Source organism: Tachypleus tridentatus, chromosome 3 (genome assembly GCF_004210375.1).
Source record: "Tachypleus tridentatus isolate NWPU-2018 chromosome 3, ASM421037v1, whole genome shotgun sequence".
In the NCBI taxonomy this organism is placed as follows: Eukaryota; Metazoa; Arthropoda; class Merostomata; order Xiphosura; family Limulidae; genus Tachypleus; species Tachypleus tridentatus.
Window position 1 is genome coordinate 103,533,600 of NC_134827.1, and position 23,992 is coordinate 103,557,591.

Sequence of the window (23,992 nt, forward strand, 5' to 3'; positions counted from 1 at the left end):
CAAATTTAGAAAGGAGCACCACACAAGAATCGGAGCTTGGCATGAGTAGCCCTTGTATTATCATCTCTGAGAGTATGGAATATCAACCAATAGAGAAAACAAAGTCATTGGAACAAGAAGAAGAAATCGTTATAAACAGGAGCAATGAATCTGTAAGTTCATCAATTTATATTAAGGAGAATATTGCACCAAAAACACTGGTTGAAGCATCACCAATGGTTGAACACACAGAAGAAATCATTCATGAAGGAGAATTTGGGACTGAATCAGAAACTTCCCCTCAAAACAGCGAAACTGAAGATCGGTGGTCCCCAGTTATTCCTAAACCTGTGGTTCCATTGAAATCATCATTAAAGGATTCTCATGCCGTGATGTCTCCAGGTCCTAGGCCCTCTAAAACAGTTGACAGGCCCTGTGTTTCTCCCCAGGAAGATGTTGAAAGTTCTCCATCATCACAGGGCACCAAAGATGAGCAGACCAGTAAACAAGAATTTTATAGCATTGGAAGTAAAGATACCATATTGGAAATCTCCACTGCCCTTGAAAACAGTATACATTCATTAAAACTTGCTACTTCTATAAGTAGTGGGAATGTCATGCAGCTATTGGATAAAGTGAAACTCCTTCAGTCTTCATGTGTAAACTATGCAGATAATGTTTCTCCACACAGGCGATTTCGTTTTGCGTGAACTGTTGTCTAAACTGGAAAAGCAGGCGAACAATTGCCTTCAGGTAATAACATTGTATCTAGTACACGACTTTTTGATGAATTACAAAATACCGTGAGAGACTTAGTAAATATAGTAAAGAAGTGAAGAATTAGGCTAATATATTAAAACAAAAGTTACTATAATGTACATTTTATACTATTTGTAATTTTAGGGGTAAAATCGTGGATTCTAGATAGACAGTGGGTTTTACTTGTCTGGTTTTCTAGTCTTAACTTTGCTCATTACCAGACCTAAGAGAGAAATATATCAACTGTCTGACTCTTAGTTCTATAGTTTCAAGTGAGAAAAGCAATGTGTTTACCACTTATTTATTCCCTGTACACAAAAAGACACTCTTTAATATGTTATTGAATTAGATCTCAAGTCATGGCTGTTGTGAGGGGCATTCCAGTTTTGTTTCACCAATTCAGAGAGGTCGTGTTTTCCCTTTGACAAATAGCACCTCAAAGATGACCTAGCAGTAATAAAATTACAAATGAATGTTTGTAGAAGACTAATAACTCAGAGTTTCTTTACTGTTTCATTTCTAAATATTTGTTGTACCAGTCATTGCTTTTTAAATTTCTGAACAGTTGTTGGTTAATGTAATGCCATGAACAAATCATTTTTATGGTTTAAAAATCAATGTTTTTTGTTTTTTTTTCTGGATGGAATGCACCTTTCCTTACAATAAGATGTGATATAATTGAAACTTTTAAACCATCAGTATTTGGTGAAACTCCATGCTTACAGAGTTGGGAAGAAAACAAGACAACTGTATGTTTCACAAAAATGCATCACTTACTATATCCATAATACTCCCATATCTTTACTGGCGAAACCACGGTTGTAATAAATTATTTTTTTCCTCAGTTCTGTTGTGAAGGTTTAGTTCTATTTTCTCCATGAAATTATACTGAAAAAAACGAAAGTTTCATTTGCATTATGACTTAATTCTGGTCAAAAGATAGCATGATGTGTGTATTATAGTAAATATTCAAGTAAGTGTGTACATGTGCTAAAGGACTGTATTATGTAATCTCTATTTTATCCTTTGTAAATAAGCATGTGAAAATATTTGTATTTGTGTATTTAATTAAGTTAATATTGTGTTTCTGTTTGTTTTTACCTCTTGTGTTTGTAGTTAGTGGATTTATTACCTCTGCCACTGCAGGTGGACAGAGGTCATCTTTTCACTCCTGTGTGTTTGTCAGCAAAATTTCTCAAACAGATGAATAGATTCGAACAAAAAATGTTATACATTTGGACCATGGCCCAACTTAGAAGTGATTAGTTTGTTGAGGTTAAAGGTCACTTTTTTTTTTTTTTTAAATCTCTATCCGTTAACATGGGGGACTGATTTTTCACACTGTTTTTGCTCTATAACTCAATCTAAAATGATTGGATTTTGATGAAACTTTGTGGACACACGTACAATATTATCCCCCTTTGTCCTGCTATAAATTGTGTCTGTTGATGAAGACATACAGACGCATTTTCGTATTTTTCGAGAGTCGGATATGATCAACGTTGCATAACAGAAGTATGCACTCTATTGAGTGTTCCTCTAGTTTGCACTTAGAATACTGTTTGGTTTGTATTTTAATATATACACTTGTTTTTCTGTAAAAAATGTGTGTTCATAATAGTAACTCAATCGCTAGAAATATTATTCTGTTTTGAGACGGAAAAGGAGGTTTTGAAATGGAACAAATCGAGCAACGTATTTTGACGTCTTGAATCATTGCAGGTATAAATGTATTTAGAAAGTGATGTTGTAGTTTTCTATCTTTGTTTGGAAGAATTTATAATTGAACTTTTATTGTGTAGCATCTTCTGTCTGAGCTACATTTGGTATGGAGAACTTATTTTATTGTACATATTTCCTTATTTTAAAATCTGGGTCTTAATCCTACCTGGTGGACGTAATAGACAGCTCAAAGAGGCTCTTTAAAAAATAAATTGATAAAAATTTGCTCAAAATCATTGACAAAATTATTCATTCTACATTCTTGTCCAAACTCTTTGGTATTTCTCAACATCACAGTTGCTAAGAATACAAACATTACTGTTTACCAATAAATGTAAAATATCTTTTTTTTTCAGTGAATTTTAGATGTGATGGTTAAATCTGATCTGATCTGTAGGTTAGTGGTTTGCACAACTGATGATAATTGATGACAAATCTTTTGTAATTGACATCACACCTTGTGTGCTGTATGCCACTGCTTTAATACACTGTAGCAGAGGTTTCCTGAATTTGTTTGTCAGATTTTGAGGAGAGCCAAACCAGGGCCGTTTGTATTACTTTTCAAGTGATAGACTTAAATGAGAAGGTATAACTAGCCAACATCATGAACTGCAAACTCTTGAACTGCTGCTGTCAGGTTAAATAGTGAGACTTGACTGTCACTCTTATAATGCACCTGTGGTCCCTAAGTTACAGTCACAGGGTGCAAACTACATATTCTCTGCTCCAAGGTCTGACATACGAACCACTGGGCTCTACTTGGCTGTTTTTATAAATTGCATGTCCAGTTGACTCAGTGAGCTCTAGTGTTGATTTGTTAGTCCTAATTAGTGGTGATCTGAAGGTGTGCCTTCATGTTCTTCCTGCTGTAAACCTGTATAAGGCTAGTTAAGAAAAAAAACGTTTTTAAATTAACATCAGCCATGTTCTGACATAATGCCCTGCAAACTAACATTTTTTTGTGTATTAGTCTAAAACATGTTCGTGGCTACAGCAGAATTCGTGAACATTTCCATGGGAGTTTAAGTTTTAAAAGGGTTTTCCAAGATTTACTCAAATATATACACACATCCCCTAGTGAGACAATGTTTTAATATAGTTACTAAGTAGTAATGTTGAAAGAGGGAGATTAGTAAAAAGTATTAACAAATTGCTCTTTATAGAACACCTTAATCAACCAATCAGAAACGTACGAAATGGCTGCTATACAGTGATGAACCAATAATAATAATAAAAAAAAATAACACGTACTCATGGTTATGTGAACATAAGTGTAAGTTTTACTTAAGTTTTCTTGGTCAGGTTGGTGGAAAAGCAAACTATTCGTACTACTATATAATTTAGTCACTTTCAACAATTTCGTGAACTCGTGTCATTGGTAAGAATTGGAATATTGGTAATGCAATATTGCATTAACTTGTTTTTTAGTAAATTTATAGCCTTAAAACCTGATGGGTTTTTTTTTTTCATTTTTAACCAGTGCATTTAATAACTACGAATAACACATGGCTTTCTGTATCTGCATTCTTTAAACTCCCGTTTATTTTGTATAACAATTTTATGATTCTGTTTCTAAAGTCTATGTACTTAAGAAATAAGACGTAACAACCAGCAATTGTATGAACGTTTTTCAGAAATAGTTAGGGTTACCAATTGTACGCATGATGTGTATCAGAAACAGAATTAGGGTTAGCAGTTACTTAACCAGTATGTCTGAGAAATAGAATTATCAGCTATGAACAGTTGTATCTAGGGTCTGTCAGGAACTTACTTAGGGTTACTAGTTACTTGTAATGTTGTGCCTCTCTAAATCTTAGACAGTAACGGCAAATCAGTTCGAATAGATTGAAATAGCTGATACGTCGTTCAAACCTTTTCGAACATAATATTTGTACTTTGTATACTTGGCTTTGCTTTGTTTATATACATATATATATATATACACGTTGCTACATATTTTCATAGTCACAAATACCATCGTAACTGATAAACATACATAATAAATAAACTTCTTAAATAATATCCTAGTTTGAATAAATATTTTTCATCGTGTTCTAAAGAAGACGTAAAGGGTATGACAACGAATACTTAATGTTTTCTCGTCAGTATTTTATAATGGTCACCACTTCATAACAACGTTTTCCTCTGCTGATTTGTTACCTCCTGTGTTTTTTATAAGAAGTGGAAAATAAAAGATTTCTGTTTACATTTGGTTATTATGTGATACTGAGTTTTTAATATAAAATGCCGGACACATAAAAAGAAATTATCACGTGCACATAATGTACTACACCTAACGTTTTTAAAAATAACTCCTCCCAGATTGAATAAAGCCAGTAATTAAATCTGATGTTTGCGAAAGTTAAAGACGCTGCATCGTGACGTTCTGAAGGCCCGGCATGGCCACGTGGTGAGGGATCTGAACTCGTCATTTGAGGGTCGCGCGTTCGAATCCCCATTACACCAAACACACCCTTTCAGCTGTGGGGGCGTTATAATGTTACGGTCAATCCCACTATTCGTTATTTTGTGGGTGATGATGACCAGTTATCTTCCCTCTAGTGTCACACTGCTAAATTAGGGACTGATAGCACAAATAGCTCTCGCGTAGCTTTGCGTGAAATTCAAACAAAAAATAGAATCGCAACTTTTTGTAAATCCTTGGTTTGTGGCCGACACTGAAGTTATCATAAAATATATTTTTCTATTCACCAAAAGTAAATTTTTACCTTTGCCTGTGGAGTGCAGTTTCACCTATTGAATACCGAGCGCCTTTTAGTGGCAAGTCTGAAGGCTTGTGTTGATAAAATTGGGTTTCGATACTCATGGTGGACACATCATAGATATCTCATTGTTTAGTTTTGTTCGTCACTGAGAGTAAGTTAAATTTAATACTGAGTATAACTATGGAGTGTTTTTGTTTTCTGTATTATATGAAAAGATACATATCGATGAAGAAATGGACTTGGGTTGTCGAAGTATGGGGTTAAAGAAACATGACAATTTTGTATTTCCTTCTTACGTAACTTGGGTGACTCGAACATAAAAATATTAATCACGTAATTGTATTAATGAATATAATAATTCATCTTTAAGACAAAAGGCTTAAATCAATCATTAGTCGGGTAACCTTGTGATTTAAGATCCGGCCAATCAGAAGCTGAAAACAACCTTCCTATTGCACGGCCATCTATAGACTGATAGTGCTTTAGTTTGTTTTGTTCTTTAATTTCGCGCAAAGCTACACGAGGGCTATCTGTACTAACCGTCCCTAATTTAGCAGTGTGAAAGTAGAGGGAAGGCAGCTAGTCATAGCCGCCAACTCTTGGGCTACTTTTTTTTTACCAACGAATAGTGGGATTGATCGTAACATTATAACGTCCCCACGGCTGAAAGGACGAGTGTTTCGAGCGACGGGGGTTCGAATCCGCGACCCTCGGATTACGACTCGAGCATCCTAACCACCTGGCCAGGCCGGCCCTGACTGATTGTGCATATAATGTTACAAAACGCTTAAATACGAATGTGATAGAACGGAAACTGGGATATGAACATAATGAATAACGATAAAGTTGTGTAACTTCGTTTCCAAAGCGTTTCGTTTAAAATATATACATTAATAAAAAAATTTATTGGTCAGCGATAAATTAACAAACAGTAAATTTCGGTGTCCAATCCCTCTCAATGGACACGGCAGCTAACTCGATGGGTATAGATTTATAAAACTAACAACTAATTAACCACTAGGCTAAGATGGACCTAATTTTGTGTTAAATTGGGCACGTGTTCTATTAATATTAATTTCCTGGAAATAATAGGTCACGTCGGCCAGGTTTACTGACCTTACGAAATTTTTTTTTTAATTAATTGGTTGTCTACAAGGTTTTCTAAAATTATCGTTTGAGACAAGTATAAAAATTAATAAGATTGGTAAGAATTAGACAAATCAATACTGTACTAAGAAAAAAAGTTCCTTCCCGATTATTTGATAGCAAAAAAAGCCACGAAGTTTACACTTGCAATTACTTAAAATCCACATTTCAAAAAGTCACTTCCCGCTGCTCATAGTCCTAGTGGGCAGCAGAACTTCGAAACGTCCTGCAAAGTGATATCTGTTCCTCTCCAATTAGTAGTTCCTTTGGTGAGGAGGTCCTGAACCTCTCTGTAAGAGAAGCCAAGTTTCATCAAAATCTTTAAAAGAAGTTCCAAAAAAGAAGGATCCGTTTTAGCTTTGTTGACGAATTCTTCAAGTTTTATCCACACTTTGGGAGAGTTGAATGAATCTGGGTTAATAGACTGCACGTGCTTAATATCGAGGAAAGTTGCGTTGGTGTCGTTTTCTTCAACTTCAGACACAATCGTAGCTTTGTCTCCTGAATGACAGAACGTGAAAATATTATTGGAATTGGTAGTCGAGAAAATACAACGTGCAATTCTAAATGAACCGATAAGAACGTTTTTTGTTCTCAATACGTTTTGGACCTTGGAAAACAACGTTTTTGTTTGGTCCTAACAAGGACTATTGCTTTACTAGCTTTTTTTTTTATATATAATATAAATGAGATATGATGTAGTACACTTCTGGTTATTTTCAACAAACTTCGTTTTTTTTTGTGAGAATATTAAAAAATAAGAAATGCCATACACTGGTTATTCCTTACCGGTGATAGGCGCCGCTTCTACAAATACCACGACCGCAACGAAACACGACAACAATGTAAGTATGACGGTCGCTGCCATCTTCGGTTGGTGGCCGTAGTGTCCTCTTGGTGAAAAACGAAAATATTTTGGAGCTATAACACTGAAAACATGTGTTAAAAATCGGTTTAAACATGTACTCAACTATAATTTCAAGCAAACTGTTTACAACAAGCGTAAGAATTATTAAGAGTGTCGGTACAGATGGCCTAAAACTTTATTCGTACATTAGTTACACGTAGTTTAAAAAATTATATCACGTACAGCGCTATCTATTGTCTGGATTTATCAAATAAAGTTTGTTTTGTTTGTTTGTTTTGAATTTCGCACAAAGCTACTCGAGGGCCATCTGTGCTAGCCGTCCCTAATTTAGCAGTGTAAGACTAGAGGGAAGGCAGCTAGTCATCATCACCCACCGCCAACTCTTGGGCTACTCTTTTACCAACGAATAGTGGATTGACCATCACGTTATAACTCCCCCCACGGCTGAAAGGGCGAGCATGTTTGGCGCGACGGGGATGTGAACCCGTGACCCTCGGATTACGAGTCGCACGCCTTAACCCACCTGGCCTTGTCGGGGCCCATCAAATAAAAGAAAAACGGTGAGTTGCAATACGTTTTTGACAGATCAACCTTGTGAACTGATTAAAAAGTACGCTTTTATAGCGTTTATTATTAATTAATGTTTTCGAGCGAGGCTCTGAAAACCAGTTTGTTGACTAGACTGTAACTTTAATCTTACCCATTTTATGGAAAAATAGTTATGTCTGTAAAGATAGATTCACAATAATAATACTCGGAATTAATATAATAAAAATAGGCCCGGCATGGCCAAGTGGTTAAGGCACTTGACTCGTAATTCGCGGGTTCGAATCCCCTCGCACCAGATATGCTCGCCCTTTCAGGCGTTATAATGTGATTGTAAATCCATCTATTCGTTGGTAAAAGAAGAGCCCAAGAGTCGGCGGTGGGTGGTAATGAATAGCTGTCTTCTCTCTTACCTTATACTGATAAATTAGGGAAGGCTAGCGCAGATAGCCCTCGTGTAGCTTTGCGCGAAATTCAAAGTGCTGAATAGATCCTTTTGCACTGCAGTTTTCCCTTTGGGTGTATTAAGTGTTCTTCCTCTTCAGTATTAGTCTTCAGTAAATTTTTTTCCAAACTAACTCCACGTCATAAGTTCTTTTTTTTACATATATTTCACATTCTTTCTTAAACCCATCTCAACATAAAGAAAGCGTCAGTACCAAATCTAAACAAAAGTTAAATTTCAAGCAAAAAAAGCTACCAATTCCTACACTAATCTCCAGTTGGTCCTTACAGACATTTGTTCACAAAATATTGAGAACAGACCGCTAATTTGAGGACTGCAAACCTTCCTCCACTACTTGAATATGTGGTAAATCACTACATTAGAAGTATGGTTGTTGTTGTTGAATTTCACGCAAAGCTACTCGAGGGCTATCTGCGCTAGCCGTCCCTAATTTACCAGTGTAAGACTAGAGAGAAGGCAGCTAGTCGTCACCATCCACTGCCAACTCTTGGGCTACTCTTTTACCAACGAATAGTGGGATTGACCGTCACATTTTAACGCCCCCTGGCTGAAAGAGAGAGCATGATTGGCGCGACGGGGATGAGAACTCGCGGCCCTCGGATTACGAGTCGCACGCCTTAACCCACCTGGCCATGCCGAGCCCAATAGAAGTAACCGTAAATGGAATATAAAATCGCACGTTTTATTTTATTAGTAACAAGACAATTTCGATTTGTTTTGTTGTTTCGCATTTCTACACGATTAATCGTGTAAGAAAATAATACATTCAAATAGGAACTTGAGTACATACCACGAAAAGCGAAGGAGGTGGATCTTCTGTGACATATCATAAAAAGAGTGTTCTGAATGTTAGATCTCAATGCAAAGCAGTGTTAAATCACTTTTACTGTCTTTAAGTATAACACACTTTGTGGCCCTGACATTGGTAGGTGGTTTAGGGTTTTCGTCTCGCTATCTGAGAGCCAAGGGATCGAATGCTCGTCACATGAAACATGCTCGCGTCCCTAGTCATATGGGCGTTATAAGTTACGGTCAGTCCCAGTATTCGTTAGTAAAAGAGAAGCAGTTCTCCTTGAGGACCGTGCCAGCCATTGTGACGTCATTTTTAACCTCACATTTTTTGTTTCTTCTAGTAGGCCCGGCATGGCCAAGCGTGTTAAGGCGTTCGACTCGTAATCCGAGTGTCGCGGGTTCGAATCCCCGTCGCGCCAAATATGCTCGCCCTTTCAGCCGTGGGGGCGTTATAATGTGACAGTCAATCCCGCTATTCGTTGGTAAAAAGAGTAGCCCAAGAGTTGGCGGTGGGTGGTGATGACTAGCTGCCTTCCCTCTAGTCTTACACTGGTAAATTAGGGACGGCTAGCGCAGATAACCCTCGAGTAGCTTTGCGCGAAATTCAACACAAACAAACAAACAAACAATTCATCTGGTAAATCGATCCAACATGCAGTTTAATAAATGTAATTTTACTCACAGAAGTTGTTGACAGCTACTGAGAAAAAGGTAAAATAAAAGTTTGTTCTTGAAGAAATGCAGGAATCGTATGTTCTAGAAACTGGAAATGTTTAACTTATGTGTTAGATTCCCAACACTTTGAGGAATAAAACATTTTATTTCATTTATATTACTCTGCTGAGTGAATGAATTTTATGTTTTTTAAAACATATTTTTTTACGATTATCTTTTTAACCCCTTTTGTTATGCCGACTTTATCAAAATTACAGAACTAAAGTATTATTATACTCGTATTTGTATCAAGCAGCACTCGACGAATAAAGGTGTGGGCTCTTTATTCTTACGTTTATCTCGTTTTATCCGAAGATAAAACAAATAACAGTCTTCTTTGGTAAGTTATCTACTGTCAGCCCGATTCATCTATCAGTTTCGAACGAGCGCAGTGTTTACTGAATAATTACGAAACTTCGGTTCCAACTTATCTTTATACTCTCGATCCATGTAACGACAATTAGAACGTACTAATATTGTATAACTCTTCGTGGCCCGGCATGACCAGGTGGGTTAAGGCCTTCGACTTCTAATCTGAGGGTCGCACCAAACATGCTCGCCCTCTAAGCTGTGAGGGCGTTATAATGTTACGGCCAATCCTATTATTCGTTGGTAAAAAGAGTAGTCCAAGAGTTGGCGGTGGGTAGTGGTGACTAGCTGCTTTTCCTCTAGTTTTAGATTACTAAATTAGGCACGGCTAGTGCTGATGGCCCTTGTTTAACTTTGCGCGAAATTGAAAAACAAACAAACTTATTGTTGTACGAGTTTCGGGCTCCTTCGGTGGTCGGCGGTATGCTCGAGTACTTTTAACATTAAAAAAAACTTGGAATTTGAACCTATAGGTGGACACAGCACAGCTAACCCTGTGCAACTTTGCGCTGAACAACGAAACAGCGTAAGCTCGGTCTCCTAAGGCGGCTCAGAGCTAAGATAGAGAAATTAAAATGCAAAAAGAAATTAAAAAATCGGGGCTCGATCACTGCGATGGACACAGCGCAGATAACCCTCTGTTGGGTTTCGTAATGAACAACAAAACAAACAAACAATCTAAGGTCGGCGCCTTAAAGTAGTACAGTATCAGTTAGATAAAGTATCAACGTAATTGATACTAGATTTCTACAACCGATGTTTACTGGATGAAAAGCTAGGTTTATTTATTATAGCAGTAATACCCTATACTTTCTACCGCTGCGTGTCACCTGCCTAGGAAGTCCATACGTAGACTACCACCAGGTGTCTCACATCTAAAATTCGCATAAACAGAAAAAAATTAATGAAGTTAGACAGTCTGATATTGTAGGGTTGAAAACAAAGTATATACGTCTAATATTGTATTACACGATATTGAAAATCACTTTTTGGGGGAGAGGAGATCGGCAAAGATCTTTATTAATGGAATAGTTACTCATGTAGCTATTGTCTGGATTTATTGTGATGTTTCTTATATGATTTGAACCTCTAGAGAGTGCGCGTGTATTTTGTTTTAACACCAAAGTTAGATCGGGCTATCTGCCGTGTCAACCAAGGTAGAATCAAACTGCTAATTTTAACGTTGTAAATCCATAGACCTACCGCTAGGGGGACCGCCTAGAGAGAAACAAGTATCAATATTTTATGTTATTCTTTTAAATATGCCCGGCATGGCCAGGTGGGTTAAGGCGTGTGACTCGTAATCCGAGGGTCGCTGGCTCGCATCCCCGTCGCGCCAAATATGCTCGCCCTGTTAGCCGTGGGGGCGTTATAATGTTACAGTCAATTCCACTATTCATTAGTAAAAGAGTAGTCCAAGAGTTGGCGGTGGGTGGTGATGACTAGCTGCCTTCCCTCTAATCTTACACTGCTAAATTAGGAACGGCTAGCGCATATAGTCCGCGAGTAGCTTTGCGCGAAATTCAAAACAAACAAACAAATCCTTTTAAATATTTTCCAAACTATACACCCCAACTCTCTGTTTTAGATATGTAATGGTAAAATTTTCCACCTTGAAAAAAACATACGTAAGAAATTTCAATGACATATGAACTCTGTACCTCCAATAATTTTTTGAAAAATAACTTCAATATAAATTTATTTTCATCTAACTAAATATTGAATAATTATTTCAATTTATGTGACACTTGCTACCAGAAAGTGGATCCGTGAACCATAATTTAAAAAATATATATTTAATTGGAAAGACAATTTAAATAACGTTAGCCCATAATGTTTAACCATCTAATGCCTATGAAGGTTTATATGTTTCTATTCTTAAGTTGAAGGTTGAGAAACTTTAGTGTTTTTTTTTGTGTTTTTTTACAACGAATCATCTACTATGAACACAATTCGTTAGTTTTACTCTATTTTAGCCATTAATTCAGATGAAAGAAGCCAATCGCCAACAACGCATTATACACACTAGTTTCAAATATCCGCATTTCGCTGAGGGGTTCAAGGGTTTTCTCGTGATCCACAGAGGCCTTATTGTAGCGATAGACTCCTCAGTATCCACCCTAGGGACGTTCAAAACCAAAACCTGGTCCTCTCATTGGTCATCGGGCTTTAGGTCTTTGTAGGCATGGCAGGGTAAGGTTCAACTGACCTCTTGTCCCCACAGGTCGGGCGATTTGGGCTCCCACGGCGTTATAATGTAACGGTCAATCCCACTATTCGTTGGTAAAAATGTAGCCTAAGAGTTGGCGGTGGGTGGTGATGACTAGCTGCCTTTCCTCTAGTCATACACTACTAAATTAGGGTCGGCTAACGCAGATAGCCCTCTTGTAGCTTTGCGCAAAATTCAAAACAAACAAAACCAGTTTTAACGTAATCGTAACTATTTCTACGATCAGTCAACGTCTCTCCACCAATGACAGAAATTCATTGAATACAACAGCAACTTGTAATTTAATTTTTAGTTTATATATCTGTCAACACTTAATCCAGACTTTAGAAACAGAGACCGTGCTTTTGAAATTCCTTTATTATAATTATAATACCTAGTTATCGAGATATGTTTTCTTCAATGGTGTGCAAGAACCATCCAAACACAGTCGTCCCCATGTTTTGTTTTTGTAACTAACAGATTAGAAGGTATTCGAGTTGTCAACAGCACCATTACACAACAACCGAGGTCCCAAGAGCGAAAAGTTTTTTTTTTATTGTTATTTATGCAACAATTTTAAACAAATGTTGTACCCACGAGCACGCTAATCCCTTGGCCACAATAGGCCTACAAAGTTTGTATATTTTTATATATTAATCATATGCAACAGTAAATTTTTCGTTATAATGTGTCCCTAATGGGTTTTCAAATAACAAAAAAACAACAACTTAAAATATAACTCCCAAGTATATACAAATTATTTCTCACCTTAGATGTATTCTGCGAAGATGGGAAAATAAATGATTACCTCTTGACCTTTTTATAATTCGTATGAACGCGACGAATTTTCTTGTTCTTATATATATATATATATATATTTCTATAAACATGTGTTCTTTTATAGTTTCCAGTCTTCATATATTACCTACAGGGTTATCTCTATTGGTCCAGTGCAAATCGTTGGAACCGCCTTAACTGTCATGTGTCAATTTACGTCTGGTTCGAGAGTACCTTACTTGGTTGTCTCAAGTACTTGATATCAAACGTTCAAGTTTTACTAAAGGGAGTGTTATAATACATTAAACGTGTTTTCATTAAGCCTAAATTGTTTACCTTGCTTTTCACAAAATGATAGAACAAATCGGTTATTTGTTTATGTACTTGCAACTAATGTAATGCGCCCTGTGTATAATTGTGATCACGATACGTCTGGGAAGGTGAAATGTTCAGGTTAACTTAGAGATATGTTATTCTATTCTGCATACTACGATATTTGTATTCTCTGAAATACCATCGTCATTGCGTGATAAAAATGTTTGATAAGTCACGTAAACGAGAATATAAAACCCTTAATTAGGTATACCTGAGCCTTCTACAGAAGTCTGATCCAAAAAGCGCATGGATGTTATGGGTTTTTACGTGATTACTTGTTTGTTTATTTTTGAATTTTGCGCAAAGCAACACGAAGGCTATTTGCGATAGCCGTTCCTAATTTAGCAGTGTAAGACCAGAGTGAAGGCAGCTAATCATCACCAACCAACTCTTGGGCTACTCTTTTACCAACGAATAATAAGTGGGATTGACCTTCACGTTATAACTCTCACACGGTTGAAAAGGCGAGCATGTTTGGTGTGACGGGGATTCGAACCCGCGACCCTCCAATTACGAGTCAAGAGCCCTAAGTAATGTGATTACTTAAAAACATGAATTAGTCTATTATTCACTGAATTAATGTATATATTTCCCTTTACATGGCATTAGAAACAAACAACTACTAACGAAGGAACTCAACCACAAACGAAATGAACAGCTTTTAAAAGTTTGTTAAAAACCGATGAATGTGAGTTTTAACGAAGCGAAAGGACTTTGATATTTTCCGTCTTCATAGTTAATAAATTCATAAATCAAGGTTCGAATCTCAAGAATAAACTTTTTTTTTCTACAAACTTAAAGTTCCAAATGAGCACCAACAGTGGTGTACAAGTAACATTCTAGTCACACCATTGTTACATTTATTGGGAGCAACTGGTGCACAAAAAAGGCTGATTTTTGAGGCTTAAGAAACACGAATTTTGACCACAAATGTTCTCCAGAAAACGCAATTATTTTACTGGAGGGGATCAGGCCCCCTCCTGTTTCTCTACTTTAGACCTCACTACCTCCGGAGGAAGGTAATGGTAAACGATATGAAAATTATTTTTAAACTAACATTGTTTTTGCTAACCTAAAATAATGTTGCTGTTTTTCTACCAAATGTTAGAAAGTTAAGTAAAAGAAATTTAACAATAGACCTACTGACTTTTATCATTTTAACAATATACTAACTGACTTTTATCATCTTAGCAATAGACCAACTGACTTTTATCATCTTAGCAATAGACCAACTGACTTTTATCATCTTAGCAATAGACCAACTGACTTTTATCATTTTAACAATAGACCAACTGACTTTTATCATCTTAGCAATAGAACAACTGACTTTTATCATCTTAGCAATAGGCCAACTGACTTTTATCATCTTAGCAATAGGCCAACTGACTTTTATCATTTTAGCAATAGGCCAACTGACTTTTATCATTTTAACAATAGACCAACTGACTTTTATCATCTTAGCAATAGGCCAACTGACTTTTATCATTTTAGCAATAGGCCAACTGACTTTTATCATTTTAACAATAGACCTACTGACTTTTATCATTTTAACAATAGACCAACTGACTTTTATCATCTTAGCAATAGGCCAACTGACTTTTATCATCTTAGCAATAGACCAACTGACTTTTATCATCTTAGCAATAGGCCAACTGACTTTTATCATCTTAGCAATAGGCCAACTGACTTTTATCATCTTAGCAATAGGCCAACTGACTTTTATCATTTTAGCAATAGGCCAACTGACTTTTATCATTTTAGCAATAGGCCAACTGACTTTTATCATTTTAGCAATAGGCCAACTGACTTTTATCATTTTAACAATAGACCTACTGACTTTTATCATTTTAACAATAGACCTACTGACTTTTATCATTTTAACAATAGGCCAACTGACTTTTATCATTTTAGCAATAGGCCAACTGACTTTTATCATCTTAGCGATAGACCTACTGACTTTTATCATTTAAACAATAGACCAACTGACTTTTATCATCTTAGCAATAGACCAACTGACTTTTATCATTTTAACAATAGACCAACTGACTTTTATCATTTTAACAATAGACCTACTGACTTTTATCATCTTAGCAATAGACCAACTGACTTTTATCATTTTAACAATAGACCTACTGACTTTTATCATTTTAACAATAGACCAACTGACTTTTATCATTTTAACAATAGACCAACTGACTTTTATCATTTTAACAATAGACCAACTGACTTTTATCATTTTAACAATAGACCAACTGACTTTTATCATTTTAACAATAGGCCAACTGACTTTTATCATTTTAACAATAGGCCAACTGACTTTTATCATCTTAGCGATAGACCTACTGACTTTTATCATTTAAACAATAGACCAACTGACTTTTATCATCTTAGCAATAGACCAACTGACTTTTATCATCTTAGCAATAGACCAACTGACTTTTATCATCTTAGCAATAGACCTACTGACTTTTATCATTTTAACAATAGACCAACTGACTTTTATCATTTTAACAATAGACCAACTGACTTTTATCATTTTAACAATAGACCTACTGACTTTTATCATTTTAACAATAGGCCAACTGACTTTTATCATTTTAACAATAGACCAACTGACTTTTATCATTTTAACAATAGACCAACTGACTTTTATCATTTTAGCAATAGGCCAACTGACTTTTATCATTTTAACAATAGACCTACTGACTTTTATCATTTTAACAATAGACCTACTGACTTTTATCATTTTAACAATAGACCAACTGACTTTTATCATTTTAACAATAGACCAACTGACTTTTATCATTTTAACAATAGACCAACTGACTTTTATCATCTTAGCAATAGGTCAACTGACTTTTATCATTTTAACAATAGACCAACTGACTTTTATCATTTTAACAATAGACCAACTGACTTTTATCATTTTAACAATAGACCAACTGACTTTTATCATTTTAACAATAGGCCTACTGACTTTTATCATTTTAACAATAGGCCAACTGACTTTTATCATCTTAGCGATAGACCTACTGACTTTTATCATTTAAACAATAGACCAACTGACTTTTATCATCTTAGCAATAGACCAACTGACTTTTATCATCTTAGCGATAGACCTACTGACTTTTATCATTTTAGCGATAGACCTACTGACTTTTATCATTTTAACAATAGACCTACTGACTTTTATCATTTTAACAATAGACCTACTGACTTTTATCATTTTAACAATAGACCAACTGACTTTTATCATTTTAACAATAGGCCAACTGACTTTTATCATTTTAACAATAGGCCAACTGACTTTTATCATTTTAGCAATAGGCCAACTGACTTTTATCATTTTAGCAATAGGCCAACTGACTTTTATCATTTTAACAATAGACCTACTGACTTTTATCATTTTAACAATAGACCAACTGACTTTTATCATTTTAGCAATAGGCCAACTGACTTTTATCATTTTAACAATAGACCTACTGACTTTTATCATTTTAACAATAGACCTACTGACTTTTATCATTTTAACAATAGACCAACTGACTTTTATCATTTTAGCAATAGGCCAACTGACTTTTATCATTTTAACAATAGGCCAACTGACTTTTATCATTTTAACAATAGACCAACTGACTTTTATCATTTTAACAATAGACCAACTGACTTTTATCATTTTAACAATAGGCCTACTGACTTTTATCATTTTAACAATAGGCCTACTGACTTTTATCATTTTAACAATAGACCTACTGACTTTTATCATTTTAACAATAGACCTACTGACTTTTATCATTTTAACAATAGACCTACTGACTTTTATCATTTTAACAATAGACCAACTGACTTTTATCATTTTAACAATAGACCTACTGACTTTTATCATTTTAACAATAGACCTACTGACTTTTATCATTTTAACAATAGACCTACTGACTTTTATCATTTTAACAATAGACCAACTGACTTTTATCATTTTAACAATAGACCAACTGACTTTTATCATTTTAACAATAGACCTACTGACTTTTATCATTTTAACAATAGACCAACTGACTTTTATCATCTTAGCAATAGACCAACTGACTTTTATCATCTTAGCAACAGGCCAACTGACTTTTATCATCTTAGCAATAGGCCAACTGACTTTTATCATTTTAACAATATACTAACTGACTTTTATCATTTTAACAATATACTAACTGACTTTTATCATTTTAACAATATACTAACTGACTTTTATCATCTTAGCAATAGACCAACTGACTTTTATCATTTTAACAATAGGCCAACTGACTTTTATCATCTTAGCAATAGACCAACTGACTTTTATCATCTTAGCAATAGGCCAACTGACTTTTATCATTTTAACAATAGACCAACTGACTTTTATCATTTTAACAATAGACCAACTGACTTTTATCATTTTAACAATAGACCAACTGACTTTTATCATCTGAGCAATAGGCCAACTGACTTTTATCATCTTAGCAATAGGCCAACTGACTTTTATCATCTTAGCAATAGGCCAACTGACTTTTATCATCTTAGCAATAGGCCAACTGACTTTTATCATCTTAGCAATAGACCAACTGACTTTTATCATCTTAGCAACAGGCCAACTGACTTTTATCATCTTAGCAATAGGCCAACTGACTTTTATCATTTTAACAATATACTAACTGACTTTTATCATTTTAACAATATACTAACTGACTTTTATCATCTTAGCAATAGACCAACTGACTTTTATCATTTTAACAATAGGCCAACTGACTTTTATCATCTTAGCAATAGACCAACTGACTTTTATCATCTTAGCAATAGGCCAACTGACTTTTATCATTTTAACAATAGACCAACTGACTTTTATCATTTTAACAATAGACCAACTGACTTTTATCATCTTAGCAATAGACCAACTGACTTTTATCATCTGAGCAATAGACCAACTGACTTTTATCATCTTAGCAATAGGCCAACTGACTTTTATCATCTTAGCAATAGGCCAACTGACTTTTATCATCTTAGCAATAGGCCAACTGACTTTTATCATCTTAGCAATAGGCCAACTGACTTTTATCATCTTAGCAATAGGCCAACTGACTTTTATCATCTTAGCAATAGGCCAACTGACTTTTATCATCTTAGCAATAGGCCAACTGACTTTTATCATTTTAACAATAGACCTACTGACTTTTATCATTTTAACAATAGACCTACTGACTTTTATCATTTTAACAATAGACCTACTGACTTTTATCATTTTAACAATAGACCAACTGACTTTTATCATTTTAACAATAGGCCAACTGACTTTTATCATTTTAACAATAGACCTACTGACTTTTATCATTTTAACAATAGACCAACTGACTTTTATCGTCTTAGCAATAGACCAACTGACTTTTATCGTCTTAGCAATAGACCAACTGACTTTTATCATCTTAGCAATAGGCCAACTGACTTTTATCATCTTAGCAATAGGCCAACTGACTTTTATCATCTTAGCAATAGGCCAACTGACTTTTATCATCTTAGCAATAGGCCAACTGACTTTTATCATTTTAGCAATAGGCCAACTGACTTTTATCATTTTAGCAATAGGCCAACTGACTTTTATCATTTTAGCAATAGACCTACTGACTTTTATCATTTTAACAATAGACCAACTGACTTTTATCATCTTAGCAATAGACCAACTGACTTTTATCATCTTAGCAATAGACCAACTGACTTTTATCATCTTAGCAATAGGCCAACTGACTTTTATCATCTTAGCAATAGGCCAACTGACTTTTATCATTTTAACAATATACTAACTGACTTTTATCATTTTAACAATATACTAACTGACTTTTATCATCTTAGCAATAGACCAACTGACTTTTATCATCTTAGCAATAGACCAACTGACTTTTATCATTTTAACAATAGGCCAACTGACTTTTATCATTTTAACAATAGACCAACTGACTTTTATCATTTTAACAATAGACCAACTGACATTTATCATCTTAGCGATAGACCAACTGACTTTTATCATTTTAACAATAGACCAACTGACTTTTATCATCTTAGCGATAGACCTACTGACTTTTATCATTTTAGCGATAGACCTACTGACTTTTATCATTTTAACAATAGACCTACTGACTTTTATCATTTTAACAATAGACCAACTGACTTTTATCATTTTAACAATAGGCCAACTGACTTTTATCATTTTAACAATAGGCCAACTGACTTTTATCATTTTAACAATAGGCCAACTGACTTTTATCATTTTAACAATAGGCCAACTGACTTTTATCATTTTAACAATAGGCCAACTGACTTTTATCATTTTAACAATAGGCCAACTGACTTTTATCATTTTAGCAATAGGCCAACTGACTTTTATCATTTTAGCAATAGGCCAACTGACTTTTATCATTTTAACAATAGGCCAACTGACTTTTATCATTTTAACAATAGGCCAACTGACTTTTATCATTTTAGCAATAGGCCAACTGACTTTTATCATTTTAACAATAGACCAACTGACTTTTATCATTTTAACAATAGACCAACTGACTTTTATCATTTTAACAATAGACCTACTGACTTTTATCATCTTAGCGATAGACCTACTGACTTTTATCATTTTAACAATAGACCAACTGACTTTTATCATTTTAACAATAGACCAACTGACTTTTATCATTTTAACAATAGGCCTACTGACTTTTATCATTTTAACAATAGACCTACTGACTTTTATCATTTTAACAATAGACCTACTGACTTTTATCATTTTAACAATAGACCTACTGACTTTTATCATTTTAACAATAGACCTACTGACTTTTATCATCTTAGCGATAGACCTACTGACTTTTATCATTTTAACAATAGACCTACTGACTTTTATCATTTTAACAATAGACCTACTGACTTTTATCATTTTAACAATAGACCTACTGACTTTTATCATCTTAGCGATAGACCTACTGACTTTTATCATTTTAACAATAGACCTACTGACTTTTATCATTTTAACAATAGACCTACTGACTTTTATCATTTTAACAATAGACCTACTGACTTTATCAATAAGCTTATTATTTTACAAAACGTGTTTTTCACAATATGAGGAAACGGGTTATTCCCCCACAAAATGCTATCGCTGGTCACTTCTTTGTAATTTACGTTTAGAATGTTTAAAGAAAACAAAGTGTGTCAATATACAACTATCTCAGGTTTCATTCAGAGTTGAAGCTAACTATAAGTTGTATTAGCGCTTAGTTTGTTTGGGGGTGGGGTGTGTGGAGGGGGTACTACTAATTAGATCTCTCCAGATCAAAGTTTACTGTTATTCGTATATAGTAAAGGTTATTACAGAATACAACTGCCCAGCATGGCCAAATGGTTGGGGTCCTTGACTCGCAGTCTGAGGGGTTGCGGGTTCGAATCCTCCTCTCACCAAATGTGCTCGCCCTTTCAGCCGCGGGGGCGTTATGATGTTATAATTAGTTCCACTTACTATTCATTAGTAAAAGAGTAACCCAAGAATTGGCGGTGGGTGGTGATCATTAGCTGCCTTCCATCTAGTCCTATACTACTAAATCAGGGACGGCTGAAGCAGAGAGCCTCGTGTAGCTTTACGCGAAATTCAAATTAACAAACCAGAATACCAACCAACCTGTAAAGAAGAAGAAAAAACGCACCAGAGAAAAAAATTATAATGGATGTTAGGTAAAGACATTAATTAATTTAATACAATCGAATGTCATTATCTGTTACAGAAACACGTTTACCTGTTTGCTTAACAAATGATAAACAAATAAGGAACCGAACATAAAAGTTCACTTAATGTTCTGAAATACTTAACTTGGTTTTGTTGTCTTGGAGTAGCCGAGCGATTAGCGTGGTCTGATGGTTAGTGTGTTTAGCTGTAAGTTAAGGGTCAAGAGGTTGAAACGCGTTGCAACTGAATACGCTTTGTCCTTTCAGTTGAGGTTGCGTTATAAAAACGACAGTTAGTCCCGCTATTTGGTTCAAGGAAAGCATGACAGTAACATTATGACGGAAGGAGCTGCTGTCTGGCTGCTTTTGCTACGGCCATTAGTTCAAAGAATACTTATATCGGAATACGAGAGGTCTCGCATCTGACCGTTTATCCCGCGTGCACGTAAGGTACCATTTAGGTTGAAAATTCGAATTCCATTATGGAGTGTTAACGCCAACATTAAATAATATATTTCAAACAACAACTGTGTAGTATATGTACATATTCTGTGTGGGTTGACTTTACCACCAATATAAGATACAAGGGCTAGAAACACATATCGAGATATCATGATAGTCGCGCACATCCTTAACAAAGCCAGTCACTACGTCATCATTTGAATTGCCGTGCACGTGACATGGATGTGATGAACGAAACAAAATGGTTCCTCTTTATGCATATATATATATTTGTTATTAAGCACAATGCTATACAAAGAACTATCTGTGCTCTGCCCACCATGGGTATCGAAACCCTGTTTTCAGCAGTATAAGTCCGCGGAAAATAAACCTTGTATAACGTATTATACTGAACGTAATTAGTTGTGTTTGATAATTAGAACACTGTATCTCACAACATGTGATTTGTGTTAAAGAAATAATACAGCTTCCCACACATACACACGAACACAATGGCTCAGCAGTAAATCAGCTCGCTTAAGACACTGAAAATCGAGTTTTGATGCCAGTGGTGGGCAGAGCACAGCTAGCGCATTGTGTAACTTTACGCTTAGTGACAGCCAGGTGATTATTTAGGTTTTATTAACTTACGTTTTCTCGAGAACCTAGAAATTAAAGGCTGAGACAGAAAATTTTGAAATTAGAAAAAAATCGATTAAAAATAATGTCTCTCTGCTTTAAACCACGGGCTAAAAATAAAATTATAACACAGATAATCACGTAATAAATAACTATTTTGTAAGATATCGGGCTAATAATTTTCAAAATTTACCAGGATTTTAGCAATTGGGCTACGAAGCGCCGAGTTTCGATCAGGTAGGTGAACGTGTTCACCGTTTCAGCTTTAGGGCTGTTATAACGTAGTGAACGGTCAATTCTGTTATTTGTTGGTAAAAGATTAGCCCACCAATTGACGTTGGGTGCTGCTGGTCAGTTGCTTTCTCTCTATTTGTCAGTTCAAAAACTAGGGACAGTGTTATATATCTTTAGTAGCTTCATAACACAAAAAAACAAACAATTCTTATCAATTCAACTCGTTTTACTTATCAAATACATGTACTCGTTCAAGGTAACGACAATAGGAAGATAATTATTTTAAAGCAGAACATCGTACGAGCTCAGTACAATCGTTCTTAATTTTTAACCGCTGACCAGAGGGAAAGCAGACAGCTGGGTGCACCTGGCACAATGAAGACATTGTCCGACTACTTGAATCGCACCCAGGGCTGAAAGTGAGAAGTATCATACCTCGAATCTGGATGTTCGGCGTAATAACCATTAGGATACATTTCTGATAAAATTGTAAATCGACTTGTTAGAATCCCATCCAAAGTTTTCGCGTTTGTAGATATACCTCAAATATTTTAGTTCTATGTTATATTTATAAGTAGAGAAGTGTTACTAAAGTATTTTTTCGTGTTACATATATCTATATGTAAATGTGTGTGAAACATCCATTATATATATGTATATATATCAATAAAATTTATTAATAACAAAATTGGCTCTTTTGTCAGTCCTTTCGTTAATCAGATATGGTTCTCCAGTTGGTCAGTTAATGCTTATTCAATTGATTAGTTAATGCTTGTCCAGTTGGTCAGTTAATGTTTGTCCAGTTGGTCAGTTAATGTTTGTCCAGCTAATGGTTGTTCGATTACTCGGCTGGTCATCAATTCGTTAACAGCACAAAGTATCTCAAATATGTCGAAATCAACAAGAAGTACGTTTGAGATTTTTGTTTTTAAGAAACGAAACGGGTGACCTGTTTTCCTATATCTTTCATTCACGAGGTTAATTTGCAGAAGTAACTAATCGGACCGACAACGGGTCACTCTGGACACAGGTTAGAAGGCGGATTTCAATTCTGTGGTTCTTCACTGGCCGACGTTTCAAAACGTTTGCTAGCATCGTACTATGTTACTATGCTAGGCCTAAAATAAAATGAGCAACAAATAGTATCAGTTTTTCCCGCTTGTTGTGCTTATTTTGGCGGTTAACGATGAAAACACTGACGTCATAGTGTTAGCGTTTTCATAGAAGCTAATGAATTAACCTAATTTAAAACTTTCTAATTAATATTTAACCGTCACGTGTGCTGATTATAAATGGTAAAAGGTCTTCATGTTTATTTAGAAAAATAATAATTGTTTTCCATTATTTATTAACTACTTCAATAGGATGCAGTAATAACAACATATAATAATACTCAGAAAGGGGAACCATAGTAACAAAACAACACATAATAATACTCAGAAAGGGGAACCATAGTAACAAAACAACATCTAATAATACTCAGAAAGTAGAACCATAGTAAC

The 23,992-nt window shown here is 35.1% G+C and overlaps 1 protein-coding gene across 1 annotated transcript; it reads right to left on the reverse strand.

The window, feature by feature from the left end:
* Positions 1 to 6,173: 6,173 nt before the first annotated feature.
* On the reverse strand, positions 6,174 to 22,583 carry LOC143247644 (uncharacterized). Its single transcript, XM_076496003.1, has 3 exons — positions 22,450 to 22,583; positions 7,122 to 7,261; positions 6,174 to 6,833 (listed from the first exon to the last, which is right to left on the reverse strand). The coding sequence occupies exons 2-3, from the start codon at positions 7,198 to 7,200 to the stop codon at positions 6,523 to 6,525; spliced, it is 390 nt and encodes a 129-aa protein (XP_076352118.1). The 5' UTR covers positions 7,201 to 7,261; positions 22,450 to 22,583; the 3' UTR covers positions 6,174 to 6,522.
* Positions 22,584 to 23,992: the final 1,409 nt, after the last annotated feature.

Excerpts from the sequence above, each read along its gene's own strand:
- LOC143247644 (XM_076496003.1), bottom strand. The coding sequence starts at position 7,200 with ATGGCAGCGACCGTCATACTTACATTGTTGTCGTGTTTCGTTGCGGTC. Across the intron at positions 6,834-7,121 it reads AGAAGCGGCGCCTATCACCG|GAGACAAAGCTACGATTGTG; the intron begins GTAAGGAATAAC and ends TCTGTCATTCAG.